This window comes from Vombatus ursinus, unplaced genomic scaffold, assembly GCF_900497805.2.
Source record: "Vombatus ursinus unplaced genomic scaffold, bare-nosed wombat genome assembly UNPS02014847.1, whole genome shotgun sequence".
NCBI lineage: Eukaryota > Metazoa > Chordata > Mammalia > Diprotodontia > Vombatidae > Vombatus > Vombatus ursinus.
Genome location: NW_020954625.1, coordinates 23,867,321 through 23,894,297, shown reverse-complemented (window position 1 = coordinate 23,894,297; position 26,977 = coordinate 23,867,321). Strand labels below are relative to the sequence as shown.

At 42.9% G+C, this 26,977-nt stretch overlaps 1 protein-coding gene across 3 annotated transcripts in view; it reads left to right on the top strand.

Annotated features, from left to right (window-relative positions):
• The window catches only part of RNLS (renalase, FAD dependent amine oxidase), a 242,861-nt gene that overhangs the window by 203,211 nt on the left and 12,673 nt on the right, over positions 1-26,977 (top strand). For all 3 annotated transcript variants that reach the window (XM_027840560.1, XM_027840559.1, XM_027840561.1), the window contains exon 6: positions 15,150-15,325. In XM_027840560.1, the coding sequence (XP_027696361.1) occupies positions 15,150-15,325 (176 nt within the window). The remainder of the gene's footprint in view (positions 1-15,149; positions 15,326-26,977) is intronic.

Genomic DNA, 26,977 nt, shown 5'->3' with positions numbered 1-26,977 from the left:
AAAGAAAGAAAGAAAGAAAGAAAGAAAGAAAGAAAGAAAGAAAGAAAGAAAGATGTCATATGTTATGCTTTGGTCTATATTCAGACTCCATCAGTTCTTTCTCTGGGAGTGGATAGTATTTTTTCATTATGAGTCCTTAGGGATTTTCTTAGATCATCATACTGCTGGGAATAGAAAAGTCAATCACAGGAGCTCATCATACAATGTTGCTATTACTGTGTATAGTGTTGCCGTGGTCCCATTCACTTCACTTTGCATCAGTTCATGTAAGTCTTTCCAGATTTTTCTGAAATCATCCTGCTCATCACTTCTTATAGCACAATAGTATTCCATTATAATCATATATCACAATTGTTCAACCATCCCCTTCATTTCCAATTCTTTGTCTTCACTAAAAGAGCTGCTATAAATATATTTGTATAAATAGGTCCTTTCCACCTTTTTATCTCTTTGAGATACAGACCCAGAAATAGTATTGCTGGGTCAAAGGGTATGCACAGTTTTATAGCCCTTTGGGCATAGTTCCAAATTGATCTCCAGAATGGTTAGACTAGTTCACAACTCCACCAGCACTATATTACTGTCCCAATTTCCCCACATCCCCTCCACCATTTATCATTTTGCTTTTTTTGTCATATTAATCAAGCTGATAAGTGTGAAGTGGTTCCTTGGAGTTATTTTAATTTTCATTCCTCTAATCAAGTCATTTAGATCATTTCTGTATGACTATAGATAGCTCTGATTTCTTCATCTGAAAACTGCCTATTCATATCCTTTGACCATTTATCAATTGAGGAATAACTTGTATTCTTATAAATTTGACTCAGTTCTATATATATTTGAGAAATGAGGCCTTTATCAGAAATATGTGTAAAAATTTTTTCTCAGCTTTCTGCTTTCCTTCTAATCTTAGTTGCATTGTTTTGTGTGTGTGCAAAAACTTTAATATAAACAAAATTATCTATTTTACAACTGATAATGCTATCTCTTGTTTGGTTCGAAATTCTTCCCTTATTCATGGATCTGACAAATAAACTATTCCATGTTCCCCTAATTTGCTTATGATATCACCCTTTATGTCTAAATCATGTACCTATTTGACCTTATCTTGGCTTACAATGTGAGAGGTTGGTCTGTACCTAGTTTCTGCCATACTATTTTCCAATTTTCCTAGCAGTTTTTGTCGAATAGTGAATTCTTGTCCCAGGAGCTGAGGTCTTTGAGTTTATCAAACACTAGATTACTATGGTTGTTTACAACAGTGTTCTGTGTACCTAATCTGTTCCACTGATCTACCACTCTATTTCTTAGCCAGTACCAGATAGTTTTAATGGTTACTGCTTTGTAATACATTTTGAGATCTGATGTGGCTAGGCTACCTTCCTTTATATTTTTTTCATTGGTTCCCCTCATATTCTTGACCTTTTGTTCTTCCAGATGAATTTTGTTATTATTTTTTTCTAGCTGTATAAAATAATTTTTGGTAGTTTTTCTGGTATGGCTCTGAATAAGTAGATTAATTTAGGTATAATTGTCATTTTTATTATATTGGCCTGGCCTAACCATGAGCAATTAATATTTTCCCAGTTGTTTAGATCTGAGTTTATTTGTGTGAAAAGCACTTTGTAATTCCTGGATTTTTCTTGGTGGGTAGACTCCCAAGTATTTTATCTTGCCTGCAGTTATTATACATGTAATTTCTCTTTCTATCTCTTCCTGCTGGGTTTTGTTGGTAGTATATAAAAATGCTGATAACATATGTGGGTTTATTTTATATCCTGAAACTTTGCTAAAGTTGTTAATTATTTGAAGTAGTTTTTTTTAACTTTTTTTTTTTTTTTACTTTTTTTGGTGAGGCAATCGGGGTTAAATGACTTGCCCACGGTCACAGAGCTAGTAAGTGTCATGTGTCTGAGACTGGATTTGAACTCAGGTCCTCCTGACTCCAAGGTCAGAGCTCTATCCACTGTGCCACCTAGCTGCCCCAAGGGTAGAGAAAGTTTTTGTTTTGTTTTGTTTTTGTGAGGCAATGGGGTGAAGTGACTTGCCCAGAATTGAAGTAGTTTTTTAGTTAATTCTCTATGATGCTCTAAGTATATCATCATATCATCTGCAAAGAATGGTAGTTTTGTTTCCTCACTACCTATTCTATTTTTTTTTTCTTGTCTTATTGCTGTACCTAGCATTTCTAGTACAATATTGAATAATAATGGAGATAATAGGCATCCTTGCTTTACTCTTCCATTCACTGGAAAGGCTTCTAGTTTGTCTCCATTACAGATCATGCTTACTGACAGTTTTAGATAAATACTACTTATGGTTTTGAGGAAATTTGCATTTATTCTTATGTTCTTTAGTGTTTTGATAGGAATGAATGTTGAATTTTGTCAAAAGCTTTTTCTGTATCTATTGAGATAAATCATATGATTTCTATTGGTTTTGTTGTTGATATGGTAAATTATGCTGATAGTTTCCCTAATATTGAACCAGCCCTGCATTTCTGGTATACATCCCACCTGGTCATAATGTATGATCCTTGTCATATATTGCTATAATCTCCTTATTTTAAATTTTTGCATCAATTTTTTTTAGGGAAATTGGTCTATAGTTTTCTTTCTCTGGTTTTGCTCTCCCTGGTTTTGGTATCAGCATCATATTTGTGTCATAAAAGGAATTTGGTTGTACTCCACCTATTTTTTCAAGTAGTTTATGTAATATTGGGATTAATTGTTCTTTAAATATTTGGTAGCATTCACTTCTGAACCCATCTGGCCCTGGGAAATTTTTCTTAGGGAGTTCACTGATGGCTTGTTCATTTTCTTTTTCTAAGATGGGATTATTTAAATATGCTATTTCCTCTTTTATTAATCTGGGTGATTTCTATTTTTCTAACTATTCATCTATTTCATTTAGAATGTCAAATTTATTGGCATATAATTGGGCAAAATAGCTCCTAATAGTTGCTTTAATTTCCTCTTCATTGGACGTGAATTCACCTCTTTCATTTCTGATACTGGTAGTTTGGTTGTCTTCTTTCCTTTTTTAAAAAAAACTCAAATTAATCAATTGTTTATTTTATTGGTTTTTTCATAAAGCAAGGTCCCAGTTTTATTTATTACTTCAGTGGTTTTCTTTCAATTGTATTAATGTCTCCTTTGATTTTTCAGGGTTCCCAATGTGGTATTTGGGGATATTTAATTTGTCCTTTATCTAGTTTTTTTAGTTGCGTGCTTAATTCATTGATCTGTTTTTTCCCTATTTTATTGATATAAGCATTTAAAGATATAAATTTTCCTGTGCATACCCTTTGATCCAGCAATACCACTACTAGGTCTGTATCCTCAAGAGATCATAAAAGAGGGAAAAGGACCCACATATACAAAAATGTTTATAGCAGCTCTTTTTGTGGTGGCAAAGAATTGGAAATTGAGGGAATGCCTATCAATTGTGGAATGGCTGAACAAGTTGTGGTATATGATTGTGATGGAATACTATTGTGCTATAAGAAATGATGAGCAGGCAGATTTCAGAAAAACCTGGAAAGATTTGCATGGACTGATGCTGAGTGAAGTGAGCAGAACCAGGAGAACATTGTACACAGTAACAGCAATGTTGTGTGATGATCAACTATTAATGACTTAGCTTCTCTCAACAATGCAATGATTCAAGACAATTCCACAAGACTCACGATGGAAAATGCTATCCACGTCCAGAGAAAGAACTATGGATTCTGAATGCAGAAAATGCAGATTTTCTATTTTTTTCCTTTCTTGTGATTTTTCCCTTTGGTTCTGACTCTTCTTTCACAACGTGACTAATGTGGAAATATGTTTAATATGATTGTACATGTGTAGCCTGTATCAGATTGCTTGCTATCTTAGGGAAGGGATTGGGAGGGAGGAGTGGAGAAAAAATTTGGAACTCAAAATCTTATAAAAATGAATGTTGAAAACTATCTTTACATGTAATTGGAAAAATAAAATACTATTAAGTGGGATTTTTTTTAAACTTAAAAATAAATAAAGATATAAATTTTCCCCTAAGCACTGCTTTAGCTGCATCTCATAAATTTTGGTATGTTGTCTCATTATTGTCATTCTCTTTAAAAATGAAATGATTGTTCCTATGATTTATTCTTTGACCCACTTATTCTTTAGGATTAGGTTATTTAGTTTCCAATTAATTTTTAATCTATCTTCTCACGGCCCTTATTAATCTCCTTTAATTACCTCTCACAGACTGGGATATCACAGGAGGTCACGTGTACAAAGGGCTTTGCAGACTTGACAGAGATGCATTCAGAAGGCCAGCTGTTCTCGTGATGGTCTTCTTTAAGGGCTAAAATCTTAGTTTTGGTTTCTTTGGTGGATATCTTGCCAAAATGTGCCATCTGCCTCCCTGAATTCCTGAGCAGGTTTTTCCATTTTCTTCTGATTCAGGGTCATCATTCTGGCCTCAGATTCTTACTTTGTGACCCTGGGCAAGACACTTAACCTCTGCCTGCCCTCAGTTTCCTCATCTATAAAATGGAGATAATAATGGCACCTACATCCCTGGCTTTTTGTAAGAATACAATGAAATATTTTTAAAGTGCTTTGGAAGCCTTAAATTGCTGTATAAATGTTAGCTATGGATGCAACTGCTGGGTCTGTGAACCATGAAGGTAAATGGCTACAGACCCTAGCAGGGTTCTGCAACGTCCTTGTTTATTTAAAAAAATATAAATAAGTTTCACTGATGGTTTGTTTGATGTCATGGTAATATGAAATAACCCCTCTCCCCCAGTGAGCCTTCTCTTATAACAAAGAAAGTCAAAAACAACTAACCAACACAGTGCCCGTGTCTGACTGAATGTGCAACGTTCTGCTCCCATAATCCCCCATCTTTTGGCTGATAGGAAGTATGTTCTGTCATTTGTCCTTCAAAATTACCCTGAGTTGTGACAGTTGCTCGGGATTTCATCTGGGGGAATTGAGGGAATTAGGACAGCCAGTGGTTAATTGTGGGAATTGAGTGAACCCCACTGACTTCATCTTGTGACTCAATTCTGGAGCTAGCTCAGTTCCCTTTCTATTCAGTTATGGGTCTAGTCCAGTTTCTGTCCTGTGAGAAAACTTTATTCAGTTGTGGGAATTGAGAGAAAACCGTATTGTATTGTTTCAACCTAGCCCTGTGTGGCTAGGAAACCAGACCACCCCACCTACTACTTAGAGACCTTTAACCAACAACCTGGGTTATGCTGACCAGAAATCCAGTCAGATCCAAAGACTGATTCAAGGAGCTTTCTCACAGTCGTACATCTCAAGCAACCCACATATCTTATCTGAAAACTGGCCCCGTATTGATCAATCAGCTATTGTTCCCATGTTCCTTTGATTGTTCACAGACACTTGGGGGAGTGGGACACCTCATTTTCTGATTTCAAGGATTTGCACCTACTCCCCTCCCAACCTGGAAATCCAAGGGTGGGGAACTTACCGCCTCAAGGCCACATGTGGGTTAGGGTTAGGGTTCCCCACCCCTGCCTCATCTTTCATCTAATTAGAAATCAGATTACCTAATATTGTATTGTTTCCTTTTAGTTGATTATCCTTATTTGATTAATTGATTTTGGTGTATGAAAGTCTGTTTCCTCTTGTATGCAGGGGTCCACACCTAAGCCGAGGAGGTCTGGTCCCAGTTTGTTGGGCAATTGTCATGAATTGCTTAATTAATTGATACATTTGAAAGATTGAAAGTTTGTTCCCTCAGTCATTTCATCTTTCACCCACCACACATCTGCTGCCCTCAACTCTAAAGCCTTAGTTTTCCAACTTAAGACTTTTTCTTTAAGCAGGGGAAATTTTCCTTCCAATTTTCTACTTTGGACCTCGGTTTTATGTGTGACTTGGGAAGAACTAACCACTTAAATAGCTGTGTTCTCCATGTTTTTCATTTGTCAAACTCAGCACATCTTCCCTCAAAACCGTCCCTCTCCCATCTGATTCTATTTTTGTCTGTTCCTGGAACAACCATGTTCATATCACCTATAGCCCAGGCATGAGATCTCCAATATCTTTGACTCTTCCCTCCGCCATCCTCCTACACTGGATCAGCTGCCAAGTCTTTAGATTTGACTTCTGTTCTTTTGTCTTCACTCCCACCACCCTAGTCCAAGTCCTAATTATCATCACTACACCAAACTTCTTCCATAATCTCCAAACTGGGGTGTCCCTGAGCTGTGCTCTTGACAGCCCCCCCCCCCAAACCATCCTACGCACGGCTGCCAGATTTATTTTCTTAAAACCCAATTCTGTCTCATTCCCCTGCTCAGAAGCTGATTGTTTCCTGGGTAAAACCCAAACCTCTTAGCCTAGTATTCAAGGTTTTCTCTTCTTTGACAGCAAGCTGACTTTGTATTTATCTTCCACTACTACTTTGCACACTGTACCCCAAGTGCCATATAAACTAACCTACTTGTCCCCTGAGCAGTTCCAAGCTTTTCTGCCTCCCCACTATGGCTCATACAGTTTCTTCTCTTTCCTCCATCAACATTGCCTTCTCTTGCCCACACTTCACTCTATCTGTTGAAATATATTGGTGACAAAGTATAGGTAACGCAAGGTATATATGACAAGGAAAATAAACTAGAAACAAACCCAAGAAGTAAATTTTACCTTATAGTTGTCACTGAGGCTTCAGAAGGCCCCTGTGATGGGAAGATGGCTCTGGAGGGGTAGGTTTGGAAGCCCATTCCTTATTCAAAAGGAACAAGAAAAGAAAAATGAGAAAAAGGTGAATATCGTTGTGTATTAAGGAGATATATTTATGAGAAAAGCCAAGAGCCAGGGAGCATAGCAGAGCACACAACAATGATTGATTGATTGAAAGATCTACAGAAGAAAAAGAAATGTTGTCACCAGAGTATACTATAGACTGCCTGGACAGGCAGAAGAAATAGGTGAAGAGTTTGGAAAACAGAGCACAAACCTGGCACGGAGGCCTGATGTAGTAGTGATGGGAGACTTCAATGACCTGAACATCTGTCGAAGAGAGCTTTTGCTCTCTCTCCTTCTGTGTGTGCCAAAAGCAGAACAACTTATACCTTCTTGACTTTCTTAACGATAATTTCATTTTACCAAACATGGTATCCCCAGCAAAAGGAAATTCTCTTCTAGAGCTGATTCTTACTCACATTAAAAACAAATAGTTTGGGTAAAAATGACAGGAACCTTGGGAGAAAGTGATAACTCCATCCTAGAATTTATGATGGAAGAGAAGGAAGGTGGGCACATCCTGAAATGTACCCTAGACTTGGGGAGAGCATACTTCAAATGCTCAGAGAAAAAATAAATGGAATCCTATGGGGAAATCAGCCCAGGAGAAATAAAAGCTCTAAGAATAAATTCTTAAGACACAAAGAGAAACAATTCATATAACAAGGAAAAAGAGAGTTGTCTAAAGAGAATGATATGATTGGTCAAATGACTCTTCTAATGCCTTTGAATTTTTTTTATTTTGAGTTCCAAATTCTCTCCCTCCACCCACCCATTGAGAATGCAAGAAATTATGAGACCCACTGTACTTGTGAAACCATGTGAAATATATTTCCTCATTACCCATGTTGGGGAAAAAAGAAAAACAAGAAAAAAATGAAGAAAGTGAAAAAAATGTTTCAATTTTCATTCAAATGTGATATGTCAATTCTCTCTGGAGGTAGATAATGTTTTTCATCATAGGTCCTTTGGAATTGAGTTGGATCATTGTCTTGATCAGAGTAGCAAAATCTTTCACAGTTAATCATCCTTACAATATTGCTGTTACTGTGTATAATGTTCTTCTGGTTCTGCTCACTTCACTGCATCCGTTCAGATAAGTCTTTCCAGGTTTTTCTGAAACCATCCTGCTCATCATTTCTTGAAGCATAATAGTATTTCATCACAATCATATACTCCAATTTGTTCAAGCATTCCCCAAATAATGGGCATCCTCTCAAATTCCAGTTCTTTGCCACCACAAAAAGAGCTGCTATAAATATTTTTGTATGGGTCCTTCTCCTTTTCCTTTGATCTCTTTGGAGTATAGAACTAGTAGTAGTATTGCTAGGTCGAAAGGTATGTTGTCTTACATCCCTTTGGACATAGTTCCAAATTGCTCTCCAGAAGGATTGAATCAGTTCACAGCTCCAACAACAATGTATTAGCGCCCCAATTTTTATACATCTTTTCCAGCATTTGTTATTTTCTTCCTCTGCTGTGTTAACCAATCTGATGGGTATGAGATGGCACACTTGCTCTTGGTTTTAGATAGACACTGCTTATCATTTTAAGAAAAGCTGCATTTATTTCTATGCTTTCTAGTGTTTTTAATAGAAATGTTTGTTGTGTTTAATCAAAAGCTTTTTCTGCATCTACTGATATAATCATCTGGGTTTTGTTGTTGATATGGTCAATTATGTTGATAGTTTTCCTAATGTTGAACCAACCTTGTATTCCTGGTATAAATCCAACCTGAGCATAGTATATGATCTTTGTGATATTTTGCTGTATTTTATTTAAAATTTTGCCTCAGTATTCATTAAGGAAATTAGACTACAGTATTCTTTATTTTTGCTGTTCCTAATGTAATAATATCTGATTATACTGACATTTTATAGTGCTTATGTGCACCAGGCACTGTGTTACGCACTTTACAATTATAATCTCATTTGAGCCCTACAGAATGCTGGGAGGTAGGTGCCCATTATACAGATGAGGAAACTGATACAGAAAGAAATTAAATGACTTGCCTGTGGTCACTCAACTAGTAAGTGTTTTAAGCCAGATCTGAGACTCAAGTGTTCTTGACTGCAGAGTTAGTGCTCTATCCACTGCATCTCAGAGGTCCCCAAAGTGGGTAATACTGCCCCTGGGGGTGCTGGAACAATGGGGGGGGCAGTAGTAGCCTCAGGTTCAATTGGTGGGCACTGAATAAAAATAAGGGGATGGTGGAAGCATAAGGAAAGAAGAGAAGAAAATTTTGAAAAACCATTTGTATATGTTTTATCTGTTGTGTCACAGAGTTGAAGCAGTAGTAATTACATTATTTTCCAAATAAACTTACAAAATGCAAGTTATAACTGATCAGTGGTCCGATCTGCTGATAGGTCTTAACAAGCAAGTGCTGGCAGGTGAGCATGTTGCACCTTGTTGGGATGCCCAGCATGCATCGGCAGGAATATGTGCGTGTAATGACTTGTTTATAGTACGATACTATATGATTACATGATGCGGTATTACATCATCAAAATTTCAATGCAGGTAAAAAACACAAATTTACAATAAATTATTAAATTTAAGATGCTTCATTTTTTAAAAAAAAATTTATATTTTTTGAAATGATGCAAATTTCAAAAAAAAAAACATTAAAGGGTTAAAGAAAGTAGATTTCCAGGGGTGCACTGAGTAATTTTTTTAAAGGGGGCAGTAGGCCAAATAAGTCTGATTTACTGTTTAGGAATCAAAACCATATTTCTGTCATAGAAGGCATTCAGTAGACCTTTTACCTATTTTTTTTTTCAAATAGCTTATACAGTATTGTAATTCATTATTCTTTAAATGACTGGTAGAATTTACTTATAAATTCATCTGGTCCTGGGGTTGCTTTTGTTTTCCTTAAGGAGCTAATTTATGACTTGTTCAATTTCTTTTTCTAAGATAGGATTATATCTGTATTTATAAGTTTCTTCTTTTTTAATCTGGCAATTTATATTTTTGTAAATATTCATCCACTTCATTTAGATCATCAGTTTTTTAACATATTATTGGGCAAAATAGCACTTAATGTTTGCTTTAATTTCATTTTTTATGTATTGATAATTTGGTGTTTCTTTAATAAAATTAACCAATAGTTTATCTGTTTTATGGTTGTTTTCATAAAACCAGTTCCTAGTTTTATTTATTAGTTCAGTGGAATTTTTTTAACTTTCAATTTTATTCATCTGTTTTGGTGTTTAATTGAGGTTGTTAATTTGTTCTTTTTCTGGTTTGGTTTTTTTAGTTGCATGCCCAATTAATTGATCTATCTTTCTCTTTTTTATTGATGTAAGCATTTAGAGATATGAATCTTCCCCCAAGTACTGCTTTAGCTATATCCCACAAATTTTAGTATGTTGTCTCATTGTCGTCATTATTTATGATTTGTTCTCTGTCCCACTCAATCTTTGGGATTAGATTATTTAGCTTCCAGTGAATTTTTAATCTAGTTTAAAAAGCTCTTAACTGAATGTAATGTTTATCACATTATGATCCAAAAGGGGTACATTAAATATTTCCGCTTTTCTGCATTTGTTTGTGAAGTTGTTATGCCCTAGTACATGCTCAGTTTTTGTGAAGGTGCCATGTACCCCTGAAAAAAAAGTTATTTTATTGCTGTTTAATTGTGTCTGACTCTATGTAACCCCATGGATTTTTGTCCGTAGAGTTTTCTTGGCAAAGATATTGGAGTGGTTTGCCATTTCCTTCTCCAGTGTGTCCCCATTTTTCAGATCAGGAACAAGGCAAATAAGGGTTAAGTGACCTGCCCAGGGTCACATAGCTAGTAAGTGTCTAGCCTTAAACACTTAAACACTAAGGCCTGCCCTGAACTCAGATCCTCCTGGCTCCAAGCCCAGTACTCTATCCACTGAACTACTTAGCTGCCCCAGTCAAGAGTCAGGAAGATCAGATCCCAAATCTGGCCTCGGACACGTACCAGGCAAACCACCCAACCTCCATAACCTCAGTTTCCTCATCTGTTAAAAGGAGAAAAAGGTATATTCCTTTCTGTGCCCATTCAGTATTCTCCAGAGGTCTAAAATATCTAACTTTTCTAAAATTCTATTCATCTCCTTAATTTCTTTCTTATTTATTTTATGGTCAGATTTATCTAGATCTGAGAAGGATAAATCTGAGTCCCCCCTGAAATAGCTTTACTGTCTATTTCCTCCTATAATTCATTTAACTTTTCGTTCAAAAATTTGTATGTTATAAAATTTGATATGTGTGTGTGTTTACTACTAATATCAGTTCATTGTCTAGTTTTGCTAAGTCTGAGATTATGGTTGCTACTCCTTCCTTTTTCACTTCAGCTGAAGCATAATATATTGTGCTCCAGCTTCTTATTTTAACTTTGTTTGTGTCTTTCTGTTTCAAGCATGTCTATCTTATAAACAACACATTGTTGGATTCTGATTTCTAATCCATTCTGCTGTCGGCTTTCATTTTAGGAGGGAGTTCATCCCATTCATATTCACCATTATCATCACTAACTGTGTATTTCCTTTTATGCTATTCTTTTCTATTTATCCTTCTCTATTTTACTTCTGACCACTGCCTCCCTTAATTTTCCCTCCCTCTTTTCACACCCCTCCCCTTTCTCACTTAGCCCCTTCCCTGCTCAGTAAGATTAATTTCTATACATAAATTGTGTGTGTGTGTGTATTCTTCCCTTGTTGAACTAGTTCAGATGAGAGTGAAGTTCAAGGGTTGACCACTCCCCCTTATTTCCTCCTCCATTACAAAATCTCTTCTTTGTATGCCTCTTATATGTGAGATAATTTTTCCTATTCTTCTCTCTTCCCCCTTCTCCCAGTACATCCCTCTTTTCTCACCCCTCCATTTTTTTGAGATCATCCTGACATAACTGACTCACACCCAATGCCCTCTATGTAGACTCCTTCTAACTTCCATATTAATGATAAAGTTCATAGGAGTTACATGTATCATCTTCCCGTATAGGAATGTAAACAATTTAACCTTATCAAGGTCTTTATGATTTCTCTTTCACGTTTACCTTCTTATTCTTCTCTTGAACCTTGTATTTGAATGTCAAATTTTCTATTTGGTTCTGGTCTTTTCATTAGGAATGCTTGGAAGTCCTTTATTTCATTAAATATCTATTTTTCCCCTGAAACTGAATACTCAGTTTTGCTGGGTAAGTTATTCTTGGTTATAACCTCCTTTGCCTTCCAGAATATAACATTCCAAGCCCTGCACTCCTTATAGTTGGTAGCTGCTAAATCTTGTGTGATCCAGACTGTGGCTCCACAATATTTGAATTGTTTGTTTCTGACTACTTTCAGTATTTTCTCCTTGACCGGGGAGCTCTGGACTTTGGCTATGATATTCTTGAGAGTTTTCATTTTGGTATCTCTCAAGAGGTGATTGGTAGATTCTTTGAATTTCTATATTGTTCTCTGATTCTAAGATATCTGGGAAGTTTTCTTTTATAATTTTTTTAAATATTATGTCCAAGCTCTTTTTTTAATTATGGCTTTTAAGTAGTACAATATTCTTTAATTATCTTTTCTTGATCTATTTTCCAGGTCAGTTGTTTTTCTGATGAGATATTTCACTTTTTAATTTTTCTATTATTTTAAACTGTGTTTTATTGTTTCTTAATGTCTCATAAAGTCATTAGCTTTCATTCAACCGATTCTAATTTTTAAATAATTATTTTCTTCAATGAGGTTTTGTACCTCTTTTACCTTTTGGCCAATTATGATTTTAAAGCAGTTATCTTCTTCAGTATTTTTATGCCTTTTTTACTATGCTGTTAATTCTCTTTTCATCATTTTCTTCCACTGCTTTCATTTCTTTTCTCAATATTTCCTCCACCACTCTTAATAGATTTTTAATTTTTTTTTGCTCTTTTTAAAATCTCTTTCCTTAACTTTTCTAAGCATTTCTGTTTAGCTTGTATCCAATTTGCATTTTTCTTTGAGGCTTTGCTTGTATATGTTTCAAAACATTGTTTTCTTCTGAGTCTGTCTTGAGCTTCTCTGTCACCACAGTAGAATTTTATGGTAAGTGTCTTTTTTGTTGTTTGTTCACTTTTCCAGGCTGTTTCTTGACTTTGGACTTTATGTTAGAGTTTGGGAGAGTAGAGCCTATCTAGGAAGCGGGGAGAAGGTGTCTCTGTCACAGCTTCAGGCTTTTTCACACAGCTGCTTTCACAACTAGTTCAGGGGATCTGTAAGTGTTCAATGCCTCCAAGGTGGCATGATCCATTTTATGCCAAATGGTGCCCAGACCTGTACCCAGTGCTAGCATGTGATCTCTTTCTGACCCTACTGTCTCCGAGCACTGAGTGCTCCCTCCTGACACTTCAGCTGCCACCCGCTGTCTCCAAAGCTCACAGCCGGTGACGTTTCCATCACACAGTCCTTGCTGCCAGCCCCCACCCCAGTGCCGCTGACCTGTCTTTCTGTCCTTCTAAGCTGTCCTGGACTGGAAAAAGTACTCACTCAGGCTTTTTTGTTGTTGTTGCCAGGCTGCTTAGAATTTGACTGGATGCAGTTTTTAAAAGTTGTTTTAGAGGGGCAGCGAGGTGGCGCAGTGGATAGAGCACCGGCCCTGAAGTCAGGAGGACCTGAGTTCAAATCTGGCCTCAGACCAAACAATTGACACGTACTAGCTGTGTGACCTTGGGCAAGTCACTTAACCCCAATTGCCTCACTAAAATAAATAAATAAATAAATAAAAGTTGTTATAGAAGGGCAGTTAAGAGACCTCAGAAACAGTGCTCCTTACTCTGCCATCTTGGCTCTGCCCCCTTTCTGCCTTTGATTTTTAAAAAAGACACTTACAAAATTTGGTGAAGCAAGAAGGAATACAGAAGTGCAGAAAGGGGCAGCTAGGTGGCGCAGTGGATAGAGCACCGGCCCTGAAGTCAGGAGGATCTGAGTTCAAATCCAGCCTCAGACCAAATACTTGACACTTACTAGCTGTGTGACCCTGAGCAAGTCACTTAACCCCAATTGCCTTAAAAAAAAAAAAAGTGCAGAAAGGCCCTGTAAAAAGTGTCAGGAGAACTTGAGCTTGTCTGGGAAATTTAAGAAAAACAAAAACATACATGGGGGTGGCTACATCGGGAAAAGTAGGACTGCCCCTTGCTGTGGGAAGGTGGGAGGAGAATGGTGACACACTCCCAAGAAAAGGAGAAGCCCAACTCTTATGGCACCTCTACATCCTCTGCCAAGGAGGACAACCTGGCGAGGTAGAAAGGACAAAAATGGCTAATGGAGAATTGAAAGCCCAGATAAGTGGGCAGGTGGAAAGAGAGCCATTAGCTCAAATTGATTAATCCAAGTCACCTGGCCCAAAGGAACGACATCCTCTGGTACTGAAAAGTCTGTGAGATGAGATTCCTGAACCATTACCAGTGATCTTTGAAGGATCATGGGGGAAAAAAGGGAAAGTAAGACTGAGCTAGAGACGGTGTGTGTGTATGGAGTGGGGGAGGAGGGAAGGTTACTGCAGTTAAAAAGAGAGAGAGGGAGAGTGGAGTCTGCCAAAGCAAGGCCAGTGAACTTGACTTCAATTTCTGGCAAAATTCTAGCATGTTTTATTAAAGGGATGGCGAGAAAAGGAGGCTCATGTGGTCTCAGTGAGATCATAGGTCGTTCCAGGGAAGTCCCTTGCCTTTGGTGCGCAGGATTGCTAGATAATCAGATTGGGGATTGCTACAGACATAGTGCGGGTAAATTTTAGCAAAATAGTCCATAGGCTCCTGGGATTGTCGGTTTAGAGCCAGAAGGTGCCTCTGGGGTGACCCAATCCAAGCCGATGAGGAGATGAAGGTGAAGTGTCTTGGCCACGGTCACACAGCCCAGATTTGATACAGCCATGCCACGCTTATAAATATGGGCTGGATAATTGTACAGTTAGGTACATTCAGTACCAATTCAGTAGCTGGACCCAAAGAATATCCCTGGTGTGTCACCAGGTCACTGTTTCCTTATCTCTACACCAGGGCTAATATTAGCACCTGCATCCTACTTGTTGGCAGGCTCGTGGGAGATAACGTCAGAAAAATGTTTTCCAAACTTTAAAGTAATATCAACTATTATTAAAATACAAACCCTAAAGTACGCAGCATTTGTAATTATTAATTAGCAGCAAACATAACATTATTACAGTAGCACCAGGCCATGAAACGGTGACTCTTGTTAGCAAACTGTCCTGGGGGTGGAGGAAGACAAAGAGAAGCCTGTTTTTAGGGGCACTCTGCCTGTTGGCTTCCAGAATTTTCGTACTGAACTTTGTCTTTCTCAGACCTGCTCCCAGGGTTTTTTGGGTTCTGTCTTAAGCTCAGCGGCTTCAGAGCTGTCCACTCTAAGGGTCCTCTTTTGGTCTCTCACCCTCTTGCAGATGCAGCAGACTCGGGCCCCTCAGTGGTCGTCCACACCACCACGTCCTTCGGAATGGAGAACTTGGAGAAAAGCATTGAGGATGTTCAGGATGTGATTCTGCAGCAGATGAGCAGCGTCTTGCCGGACCTGCCCACTCCAGCCAGCACCACGTGCCGCCGGTGGACGTACTCTCAGGTGAGAAGGAGGGCCTCCCCGATGCATCGGCATTGCCTCTGCCTATAGAGAGAGACGGTCTTAGTTGGGAGATCGATCCCCTGTGGCCAGGGGAATGTTACCCAATCTACTCCTTCCATTTCTGGCAGGTTTTCTTATCAGTGGAGTCATGGGATCATAGCTTCAGACCTGGAAGAAGCCATCGAGTCTTATTATACACACGAAGGGCCTGAGGCCCAGGGAGAGGAAAGGTCTTCCCTTGAGGACTCTGGGGTAGCAGGGGGCAGCCCCTCCCTCTGCACCCAAATCGTTCCAGCCTCTCTTCACAGCTGTATGGTTTTGAATAAGAGTGCGAGAATCCTGGGTTCACAGCTGGATCGTCAGGTCCAGAAGCAGGTTATGTGGCTTTCCCAAAGTCACACAGGTAAAGGACACTCAGCACGCTTCCCATCACATCTCACTGACCTCTCTTAAGTAGTAACTCAAAGTGAGTCTCAGGAGCAGAGTGAGCTAAAGCAAGAGATGTTTCAGATGGATTACACCCCAAAGTGCAAGCCCGTTCTTTGGGGCAGAGCGACAAGCAATGGATGGAAGTTATAGGGAGGCAAATGGAGGCGTCACATCAAGAAACAACTCCTCCCTAGTCATGAGAGGCATCCCAAGGGCCTGGAGAAGAAGGGCCCCTCTCCATCAAGGGCTCTAAGCAGACACTAGAGGACCACTCGCCAGACAGGGTCTTAGGGGTTCCTCTCCATGGACGGACAGGACCCGGTACTCTAAGATCCTGAGATCATGGGAGAGAATCTTCTCTGCCTGTGGAAGGCCACCATCTACACTGCAAATATCCCTGTCCAGCACCAGCTGGTCACTTGGAAGCCTTGCCTGCAGGAGGCTGTCAGGGAGGCGGTCACCTTCTGCTGTGCAGGGAGCTGGGGACAGAGAGGCTGGGTCAGGAGAGGGCAAGGGCCTGACGGAGGGCAGCATGACCTTGTGGACAAAGTGCTGGAGACCAGGGACAGCTAGGTGCCGCAGCGGATAAGCACTGGCTGGGTTCAAAGCTGGCATCAGACACTGGACGCTAGCTATGTGACCCTGGGCAAGTCACTTGACCCTGACTGCCTTGGCCCACTCCCCAAAGAAGTGCTGGAGACCAAAGTTCAAATCTCACCTCTGACATTTACTAGCTATGGGACTGGGGGAAAGTCATTTAACCTTTCTTAGCCTCAGTTTCTTCATCTATAAAATGGGAATGAACAAGCCTACAGTACCTTCCTCACAATGTAGCTGTGAGGCCCAAACGGAACCACAGATTTATTAAGCTTTTCTTGTGCCGGGCACTATGCTGACACAGGTCCTGCCCTCAAAGAGCTTACATTCTAATGGGAAAAGCAGCATGTAAACAACCAGGTATGTGCAAGATATAGAGAGCTGGTGGACAAGATGAATGAAGAAGCATTTATTAAGCTCTGTGCCGGGTAGGCACAAGCATGAGCAGCCAAGACAGTCCCTGCTCTCAGGAAGGTGCCATTCTAATGGGGGGGAGCTATGAAAGCTTGAAACTGCCCTAAGACTTTGGGGATACCTGGTTCAGGGCAGCAGTGGCAGGGAAGGGATTTCTGCTTGAGGTGAGAGGGAGCGAACAGGAGAAGGAGCGAGCATCTATTAAGCACCTACTATGGACCAGATGCTGTGCTGAGCACTTTAGAATTATTATCTTTTAATCCTGGGAGGTGGGTGCTATTACTATCCCCATTTTACAAATGAGGAAACTGGGGCAGACAGAGGTGAAGTGATGCACCCAAGGTCACACAACCAGTAAGTATCTGAGGCTGGATTTGAACTCCGATCTTTCTGACTCAGGCCTAGTGCTTATAGCGAATAGAAGCCACAGGTCAGACAATTATCAGCGTTTCAAGTAGGAATGTGTATATCACTTGGATTACTGACCCAAGAGGCAGAAAGAGAAGGGAGGTGTCCATTACCTGTGCCCCTGCAGGATGGATGGGGGTGGGCAGGGAAGGGAACGCGTGAGCCGGTTAGCAAAGGAGCCGGCGTGAAGGGAACTCCCAGCAGAATCTGTCTATGTTCAAGGCTCTGGAAGATCCAGGGCAGTGGGTCCTAATGTCCTCAAGCACTGCAGCCGGTCCGGCCCTTTGCTGCCTCCTCTGCGGCTGAATGACGCCCCTCGGAGCTCGCTCTTTAGCTTTGACTTACTCCAAAATCCCTGGAAGCTGCCGATCACTAATGGCCAGAAGTGGGCTGGGAACCCCACGAGCGGAGGTCACCCGACGTTAGCTAGAGAACAGGGCAGCCCCCTGGAATGCTGGGGGGAGCAGCAGCCCGTGGGTGGCTGGGATGTTTGGGATGCCGCGTGGACGTGGTCGCTGCCCACCCCAGTGACTGAGTTGGAAGGGAGGAGAGGGGAGGCAGGGACTAGGCAGTAGTTACTTAACATTTCTACACACTAGTAAAAATGTGGGGTATTCCTGACCAAGTCATCATTACTTCTTCTCAAAGGCGAGTACTGCTATAGAATTTAGGGTCTTCAGACACAAAGCACATCCAGACCCTAGCAGAAACCTTTCTTTACTGGGGGAGAGGGCGAGGCTAGAATTTATTAAGTGCCTACTGCATGCCCAGCCCTTTACAAATATGGTCTCATTTGATGCTGACACGAACCCTGTGAGGGAGAGGCCATTGTTACCCCATCCCATACCTGAGGAGTCTGAGACAGACAAAAGCTAAGTGGTCTGTGGATGTCCTTCCTGAAATTAAGACTCAGAGTATTGAGGCACTGTCTGGTCCAGCCTCCTCATTTTGGGGAGCAGTGAACTGAGGCCCCAAAATGTGAAATGATACATTCAAGTAATGCATTAGAACTCAAAGCCTCTGAGTCCGAGTTGGATGCCCCATCCACCCTCTTCAACTACCCCTCCCTGACCCCAAATATCCATGGAAAATGAGAATCCATCATTTGGGGGAAAGCCTTTTAAAAGAATGGGATAAACTGTGCTTGAGGGATGAAATGCCAGCCAACTGACCACCCACCATTCCATCCAAAGAAGTCATGAGGGGGCAGCTAGATGGTGCAGTGGATAGAGCACTAGCCCTAGAGTCAGGAGGACTTGAGTTCAAATCTGGCCTCAGACCCATGATACTCACTAGCTGTGTGACCCTGGGCAAGTCACTTAACCCCAATTGCCTCCCCCCCCCAAAAAAAAGGAAAAAGGAAAAAAATCACGAAATTGAGGCCAAGCTGTGCATCATTCCATAATCATAATCTGCACTGCCCATAGGGCCCAAAGAGCAGATCTCGGTCTAGCTTAGAGCTTTCTGTTTTTTTCCTTTCTTTCCCCCCTTCACACCTCTCATATCTGGACTCCAGACTTTTCTCCGCTCGCAGGCAAGAATAGTCTTTCTGAAGCACCAGCTGATCCCTGACACAGCCCTGTTCAGAAGGTGCCTTGAAGACAGAAGGCAAAGCCCTCAGCTTGGGGCCAGGCTGACTGCCCATCGTTCCCTTAGGTGCTGGCCCACCTGCCTATGAGCTGTTACCCCCGAGCCCCCTCCCCAGCCTCAGTGCCTTGGCATGGACTGCCCACCCTCCTCTAGGCATGTCATGGTGCCTTCTAGAGACCCCTGCTTCATTCAGGGCTCAGGCCCCATTTCTTGGGGATGCTCAGTGTTCTGCTTCTGAGATGAGCTCGTGGACCCTTCCTGCATATAGGCTGCATGCCCACGAGATGTGGGAAACAGGCCACACGCTCTGAGCGTGGTGAGACTGCCTCCATTTCAGCTTGGCTGTGAGGCAGAATTTGTCCTTGTGTGTGTGTGTTCCTCCCTTTATACCCTGTCCCTTGGGGATCTCAGTGGGCTCAGTGATCATCTCTCTCCAAATGATTCTTAGCTCTGTGAAGGCAGATCTGGACTCTCTCCTGAGCTCCAGTCTGCATCACCAAATGCCTATTGGGCATCTCAAACTGGATCTCTAGTAGATACATCTTAAACTCAACCCACCCAAAACAGAACTAGTTGTCTTTCCCCCTAAACTCTCCCCGCTACTGTCCCTATTCCTGTAAAGGGCAACACCATCCTGCAGTCCCCCAGGCTCACACCCTCGGAATTCTCACTATGTCTCACACCATCCATATCCAATTTGGTGCCAAGGTCTGTCAACCTCACCTCTTCAACATCTCTGGTACATGCCCCCTTCTCTTGGGCTGTTAAAATATTTTGATAACTATATTTCTGTGTAATTACAATCCTATAATAAGGGTTTTAATGTATTCATTTAAAAACATTATCTTAAGAGGGGGTCCATAATCTTCACCAAACTGCCAAAGGGATCTGTGACAAAAAAGGCAAAGAACCCGAGTCTAGAGGCAGAAACCAGGGTTCGAGACTGAGCCCAGACAACTGCAAGCCAGCTCACTTTCCCATTTTCCCTTTCCTTGTTGGTAAAGGGGAATCCCTCACTTGACTCACCTGCGCCAGAGCGTCCTTAGGAGCCAGTGAAATCATCATTGATGGAATGTATATTTGTTGTATATTGTATACACTTGTATATTTGTTGATATCATTAAGGTCATAACAACATTAACTGGAAATGGTTATTAACCGTCACTGGAAATGGGACGTGCCCAGGGCGATTCAGAGTACCCAGGATACCCTTCAGTGAAGAGCGCCCCCTTCCATAGGTCACGCCAATCTGTTCAAGTTCAGACTCAAGTAGGAAGAGTAGCGATGTGGGGGTGAATGGGGGCTGGGGGACTCCACCACTTAATGGGCTCAGGGATCAAGAAGACAGTCTCGCTGAAGAGCTGATCTTTGCTGAAGCTGGCTGACATCAGAGTCTCAGCGGCAGAGCAAGAACCTATCTAGGGTTCTTTCTCTAGGGCATCCTCAACAAGCGGCCATCTGGCCTTGCTTAAATCCTCCCGGAAAGGGGCACTCACCACCTCCCAAGGCAGCCAATTCCACTTGGGAGAGCTCAAAGGAGGCCATTTTTCCTTCTGCCCATTTTGTCAGTCAACAGGCACTTATTAAGCCCTTGCTGTGTGCTGGGCACTGTGCAAACACAAAATAAAACACCCAGCACTGAACAGCACAGCCCATGAAAAAGAATGCCTGGTGTCTACAAGGGAAGGAGGCTTGTATGTGGGACCAGAGGACCTGAATTTGAACCTGTCCATGCCCCTACCCAGCTACCTGGCCTCGGCCGTGACCCTCTGCTCTCTGGGCTGAAGTGCCCTGTGTAAAACAAGGGGACTGGACCAGATGAGGTCCCTTCCAGCTGTAACATGCTGAGTCTCTGAAGTGATAGCGAAGCACTTTTAGAAGGGAGAGAAGAATATAAGCTCCTCAGGGTCAGAGGCTGCCTTGATCTTGGCTTTAAAACCTCACCCTTCCCACAGTGCCTGGCACAAAGCAGGTGCCTAATCAAGGTTCCATGAAGGAATGGAGCCGTGGAGGTAAATCCTCAGCTCAGAGGCTCAGATATGTGCGCTGGCCTAGGGTACAGAGTGATGAAGGAAACCCAAAAATGGTTTGCAGAGTGGCCAATTCCTTTCTGGAGATCCCCTTAGTATACGCACATCTTAAAATTCAGAGGAAATCTGTATAGAAACACTCTGTGGGCACCGATTCTGCCATCACAAAGTCTGCGTGTGCTGAGCATGTCCTTTCAGAAAGGTGACCAGGCCTCAGACAAGGTCACAAAATGAGTAGGGCCATGAGAGAGGACCCTCTTCTCTCGCTCTTCAGTATGCATGGACCCTTCTGCTTAGGGGACAGGGGCCAGACCTGTGATTACAACTCCCTCAACCATCACAAGGTAGGCTTTTATGGTCTTAGGTGCCTAGAAGGTGGAGGGTGAAGGGATTTTCCCAGGGTCCCTCCCTCGTCTATGTCAGAAGAAAACTTTGAGCCGCCATCTTCCTAGCTTGGAGGCCCGCTCTTTCCACTAGGCCTCACTGCCTGTCTCATAGTCAGCACCTGATCAACATTTGTTCAGTGGTAACAGCAGATATTTGTTAGGGGCCCACTCTGCAGAGCAGTGGCCTAGGAACTGGATATTCGTATCTATCTAGAAATCAAGGCCCAGTCTCCTATGGGTAAAAAAGAGGTTTTCCTTCATTAGCCTGGCAAGGAATGGAATGGTCTAGCTGGGATCTTCTCTGACTCCTCCCATGATGGGGAGGCCCAACCTGTCTGTCATCCATCCAACCGGATAACCACTAACACCCCTTTCAACTCAGACTCTAAGGGTCTAGATTTGCCCCTCGGGATAGTGGTCCGCCATAAATCACAGCAACCACATGGGTCTCTCCCACACTGTTTCCATCTCCTCTGTAAGTGAAGGCAGAGGCCTGTCAGCCACCAGTTTCCCGTCTATTTTTCCCACCTATTATTTGAATAGGTGCAGGTGAGATAAGTTGAGTTAGGGACCATAGATTCCTGCCATCTGGAGATGAAGGTCATTCAAACATGAGTGGATGGAAGGGGCCCAAGGAGAGAATTCAGAGTTGCCAAAGATAGGAGAGATCACTGACTTCACCCTCCTCATTTTACAGATGAGGAAACTGAGGCCCACAGAGAGGAAATGCCATGGCCAAGGTCATGCAAGTAATAGATCATAGAGCCAGGATTCTAACCCAAATCATCTTTGTTAGAGGCAGCTGGGTGACACAGTGGATAGAGCACTACAACTAGAGTTAAGCAGACCTGAGTTCAAATCCAGCCTCAGACACTTATTAGCTATGTGACCCTGGACAAATCCTTTCACCTCTCTGCCTGCCTCAGTTTCCTTGTCTGTAAAGTAGGGATCATAACAGCACCTACCTCCCAGAGTTGTTGTGAGGATCGAATGAGATGTTTGTAAAGCAATTAGTACAGTGCCTGGCATACAGTAGGTGCTTAATAAGTGCTTGTTTCCTTCCTCTAACCCCAAATCCACCTGGAAGAGGGATTCCCACTACTGCATGGATCCACTCAGAAAAATTGCTAAGCCTCAGGGGTATCCCGTCTTGCTGGACATTCTGTGACGTCATTCCCCAGCTCAGTCACAAGTAAGGGCAGAGGTGTGAGTCTCACGCCACCTTGCACAACTTCAGAGAGTCCAGCAGCTCTCAAACACAGCATCTTGTGTTTTAATCAGTATCTCTTTGCTTTCACAGCACCTTCCTTTCTAAATGTTATCTCTCCCCCTCCCCAGTGAGCCGTCCCCTGTATCTAAGAACAAAAAAAGAAAGAGAAAAAAAGCAATTCAGTAAGACCAATAAATTTCAGGCCCACGTGGGCCAGAATATGAAACATTCCTGACCCTTTGCCCCCTCCTTCTGCGTGGAAGCCCTTTTCCTGTGCCAAGCCTGGTCATCATCACGACGCAGGTTGAGTTTCTCAGGTTGCTTTGTTGTCCTCATGGTGGACATTGTTTTCCTGACTCTGCTTACTTCCCTCTGCATCAGTTTATAGAATTCTTCTCACTTTTCTCTTGCAGCTCCATAATCTTCCATCACACTCATGTTTCACACATTCCCCAGTCACTGGGCATCAACTTTGTTTCCTTTTCTTTTCCACCAAAAAACATCAGTAGTGTCTCTGTGGGGGCATAAGGGACCTCTTTGCCTTCACCCCCTTGGGGGAGGTGCCCAGCTGTTGCCTCTCTGGCTTGATGGACATGGATGCAGCAGTCACTTGTCAGTGTAATTCCAAAATGGCGCTCCGTTTGGCGCTCCACCAACTGAGTTTTAGAGGGCACCTGTCTTTCTTCATCCCTCCCACACTGGACTAGTTCTAGCCTTTCTTACCTTTGCCACTTTACTGAATGTGAGGTAATTTCCCTTGAATTTCACTCATTATTAGTGATTTGGAGCAATCAGTCATCTGGATATTCGGAACGTGCAGTTCTTTTGAGAACTTTTGAGTTCTTTTCTAGGTACAAGACTAGGCTGGATGATGGTGGGAGGGGAGACAAGGACAAAAGGAGATACAGCTCTGCCCTCAAGGAGCTTCTGTTCTTTCCTGAGAATACAACATGTAACAGAAGTACGTTCAAAGGAATCTGAGGGAGGAAAAAGCACCGAGGACCACGGGGACCTGGAAAGGCCAGTGAGCTAAGCCTTGACAGACACGGAGATGCAGTGAGATCACATTCTAGGCCTGGCAGATGCACCAGCAGAGACACTAGCGCTGCAGATCTGTGGAGGAAGGGACCTCAGAGGGCATCTGGCACAGTCCCCTCTTTTGATTTGTTAGAAAGCAAAGGCCCAGGGGAGTGAAGACTTGCCCAGTGTCCCATTGGCAAAAAGTGCCAAAGGCACAATTTGAACTCAGTGCCTGGTCCCAAGCTCAGGCTCCTCCCACTGTGTCCAGCTGGCAGGATATAGCAGAGGTGGCTGCCCTGCCCCTTGTGTGGCAGGAAGCCTGGCTGCCCCTGGACAGGGGAATGAAAGCAAGGAGGACTATAGAATTCCCTTCAGAAGTGAATGTGGGAGACTTTGACAAGTGAAAGAATGCTATTCCTCCTGCATGGAGAAGCCCTCAGGGACCTTGGAAGGCAGAGGCTCTGAATCTCCTTTCTTTATGTTAGCTGCCAACATGTAGCTTCCTGTTGTTAAGAGACAGCGAATGATTCAAAGTTAGACTCTACAGGCTTTCTGGCCATCAGCTGTCTCTCAGCAAACTGCATTGTGATGAGTTAAGTGTAAATGAGCTGGGAGCACGTGGACTCCGTTTCCTTCCAGCCCAGAAGGATTTCAGACAATGGGCAGCAGGAGCCAGAGTGCAGGGCATTTTTGACTTGACCAACCTCAGATGATTAGAAGACACGTTCTGCACTCTTCAAAAGGCCAAATTCCCCAGTATGCCTTCATCTGCCCTCCCTGGCCCTTCTTCCTGTCTGGGGAGTTTGCTCCTGGTAGCCGGGCTGACCCTGTTGACATGAATCTGTGGCTCCCTCCTTTTCTAGAGACAGCCCCCATTCCCTATCCCTGAACATGTAAACACACATTGACATCAGCATCTGCTCTACTCTCGGCTCTGAGGATTTACATTACGCCCCGTTTTTGTGAACAGGCATCCACCAGAAGTAAGAATAAATACCTTGGAAATTCCATCAGGGCCTCTTCACAGAGAGACAGATGTGCGCAAGGGACAAGCCTGCTGGACGAGCCTTTCTCTCCTGAAGGCTCGTGTGGCTGTGGACAGACCCACGTCCAATGAGGTGCCTGTTGTTTCACAGAATTCTAGCTAGAGAGCTGAAAGAGATGGTCATCTGGCCTGATCCCTCATTTTACAAAAGAATAAACTGAGGCCCAGAAGTTAAGGGTCTTTCCCAGGTTCTACAGTTAGTAAGTGGCAGGGATAGGATTCAAACTCACATCCTCTGACTCTGAATCTAGTATTCGCTCCACTGTGCCACACCAACTCTTAGCATTGGAAAGGAGCTCAAAACCATCCACCCAATAGATCCAACAAAGGTGTTCATCAAATGCCCACTAGGGAACCTCTGCAGGGAAGGGACTCTTCCACTCTGGGACAGCCCTCATTGTGAGGAAGTTTGCTCTCATGTTAAGCCTGAAGGAACAGTGGAATGGACAAGACTGGCCAGGTCTCTCCTCCCCCGGCTTACGAACAGTCATCCGTCTGTCTTGCCTCTCTCCCTCGCCATCCCCTAGGGAGCCCCCACTCAGGGTCTTCTCCAATCCCGAGTCATTCCCAGCCAGCACAGGCTGGAACCCGAGCAAGCCGGGACAAGCAGGATTCCCAAAGGTTTGTTTCATCTGACATCTCTCTTAAGCCCAGTTTTCAGTCTGCGGCTCATCACTGTGGTTGAAAGTAGGGTCGAGGGCTGTGTTATCATGAGAAGCTGTGGTTTTGTGATGTATGGGGTGATTTGGGGCAGGGTTATATTCACAGATGTCAATGAGATTGCCAGCCGGCCCTCCATTCTTCTACATTTTCTGTCTCTCTCCCAAAATCCAGCAATGATGTCCAAGCCTGGACAGGCTACCCAGGAATTCGTATAGTTTGATGTCAGACTCTGCCAGCTCATCAGATGGATTCCCCATTCCTGGATGTCTTCAGGCTAAGACCGAATGACCAGTTGTTGGGGCCTCCTTTGGGGTCAGGATTTGGACAACTCGGCCTAGGAGGGCCCTCGCTTCCGACCCTGAAATTCCAGGAAAACCTGAGTCTGTTTTGTGTATGAAATGGTTAGATGCCTTGGTTTCTCACGCTCACTTCCATGCACTATTTTTGCATTCTGTTTACTTCTGAATATAAATTGTGCCTGCTCTGCTTGTCCAAATACGCCAATGTGTTTTACATAGTTGAGATTGCTGGATGAGTGGCCACCAACAAAGTCAGATTCCTGGAGGTGGGAACCAATCGTCACTTCTGGACTAAAGTCCAGGAATGGGGCAGTGGCTGGCCTGATCTTTTTTTTTTTCTTTAAAAGTCTTCTGGGGGCAGCTAGGTGGCACAGTGGATAGAACACCAGCCCTGGAGTCAGGAGGACCTGAGTTCAAATCCAGTCTCAGAACAGACACTTGACACTTACTAGCTATGTGACCCTGGGCAAGTCACTTAACCCCAATTGCCTTGCCAAAAAAAAAAAGTTTTCTGTCATTTAAAGGCACGTCATCTTTGGGCTCCTCATGAAAGCAGTAGAAAAATGGAGCCTCTTCCTTAATGCTCCTTCGAAGCCTTTTTGCCAATAGAGTGGAAAGAACCTTGGATTCAACATTGGAGACCCTGCTTCAGGTCCCAGCTCAGCCCCATACTACCTATGGAACCTTGGGAAAGCAGCTTCACCCCCTTGGCCTCAGTTTCCCCATCTGTAAAATGAGAAGATTGTACTCAGTGAACTTTAAGATCCCTCCCAGCTCCAAACCCATGGTCCTATGATACAGCCCTTCTGGGACCCAAATTTCATTGTCCTCATCCACCTAACCTTGCATGTGTCTGGGAGTCAGTGTCACCCAGAGAGGAAGTATCTAAGGTGGATTTGAAGGGATGTGTTTCTGACTCTGAGGCCAATGCCCTGTACCCCGTACTTGTATGTCAGCTGCTTCATGAACTCTCAAGCCCTCTATCAATGCCATGTGTTGTTATTACTGGAAGAGAAGGAGAAGAATGGAGGAAGATTTTTCTGAATTTTCAGCTGTTCTATACACCAGAGCTCTTGCCACCAAGTCACACAGGGCTCAGAGAGGTTCAGTGGCCTGCCCAGAGTTACACAGCTAGTGAATATCAAAGGGCAGTGACAAAACGTGGCCAGTTGTGGCCAACAGCCAGAGAAGCCGCATGAGCTACATCATCAAAGCAGTGTGTGGCTGACCAGAAGAGGAGACAAGCTGGTCATGCAATGACCTCCCAGCCTGTCTAGAAGATTCATGCCCATCAGAGTCAGGAGCTGAACCCTGATCCTCAAGCCAGTACTTATTCCTCTGTACCACAGTGCCTTTCTTGAGAGCCGGGTTCAAAAATAGGATTGTAGATTTAGGGCTGGAAACCATTTAGTCCAGCCCATTCCTATTACAGAGGAGGGACTGGGGCCCAAGGACTGCATCATCTCCCCCCTACACCCATATTCAATATGGTACCAAGGACTGTGGATTTAAGGTCTGCAGCATCTCTGGTAGATTTCACCTCTGCAGCATCTCTGGTAGA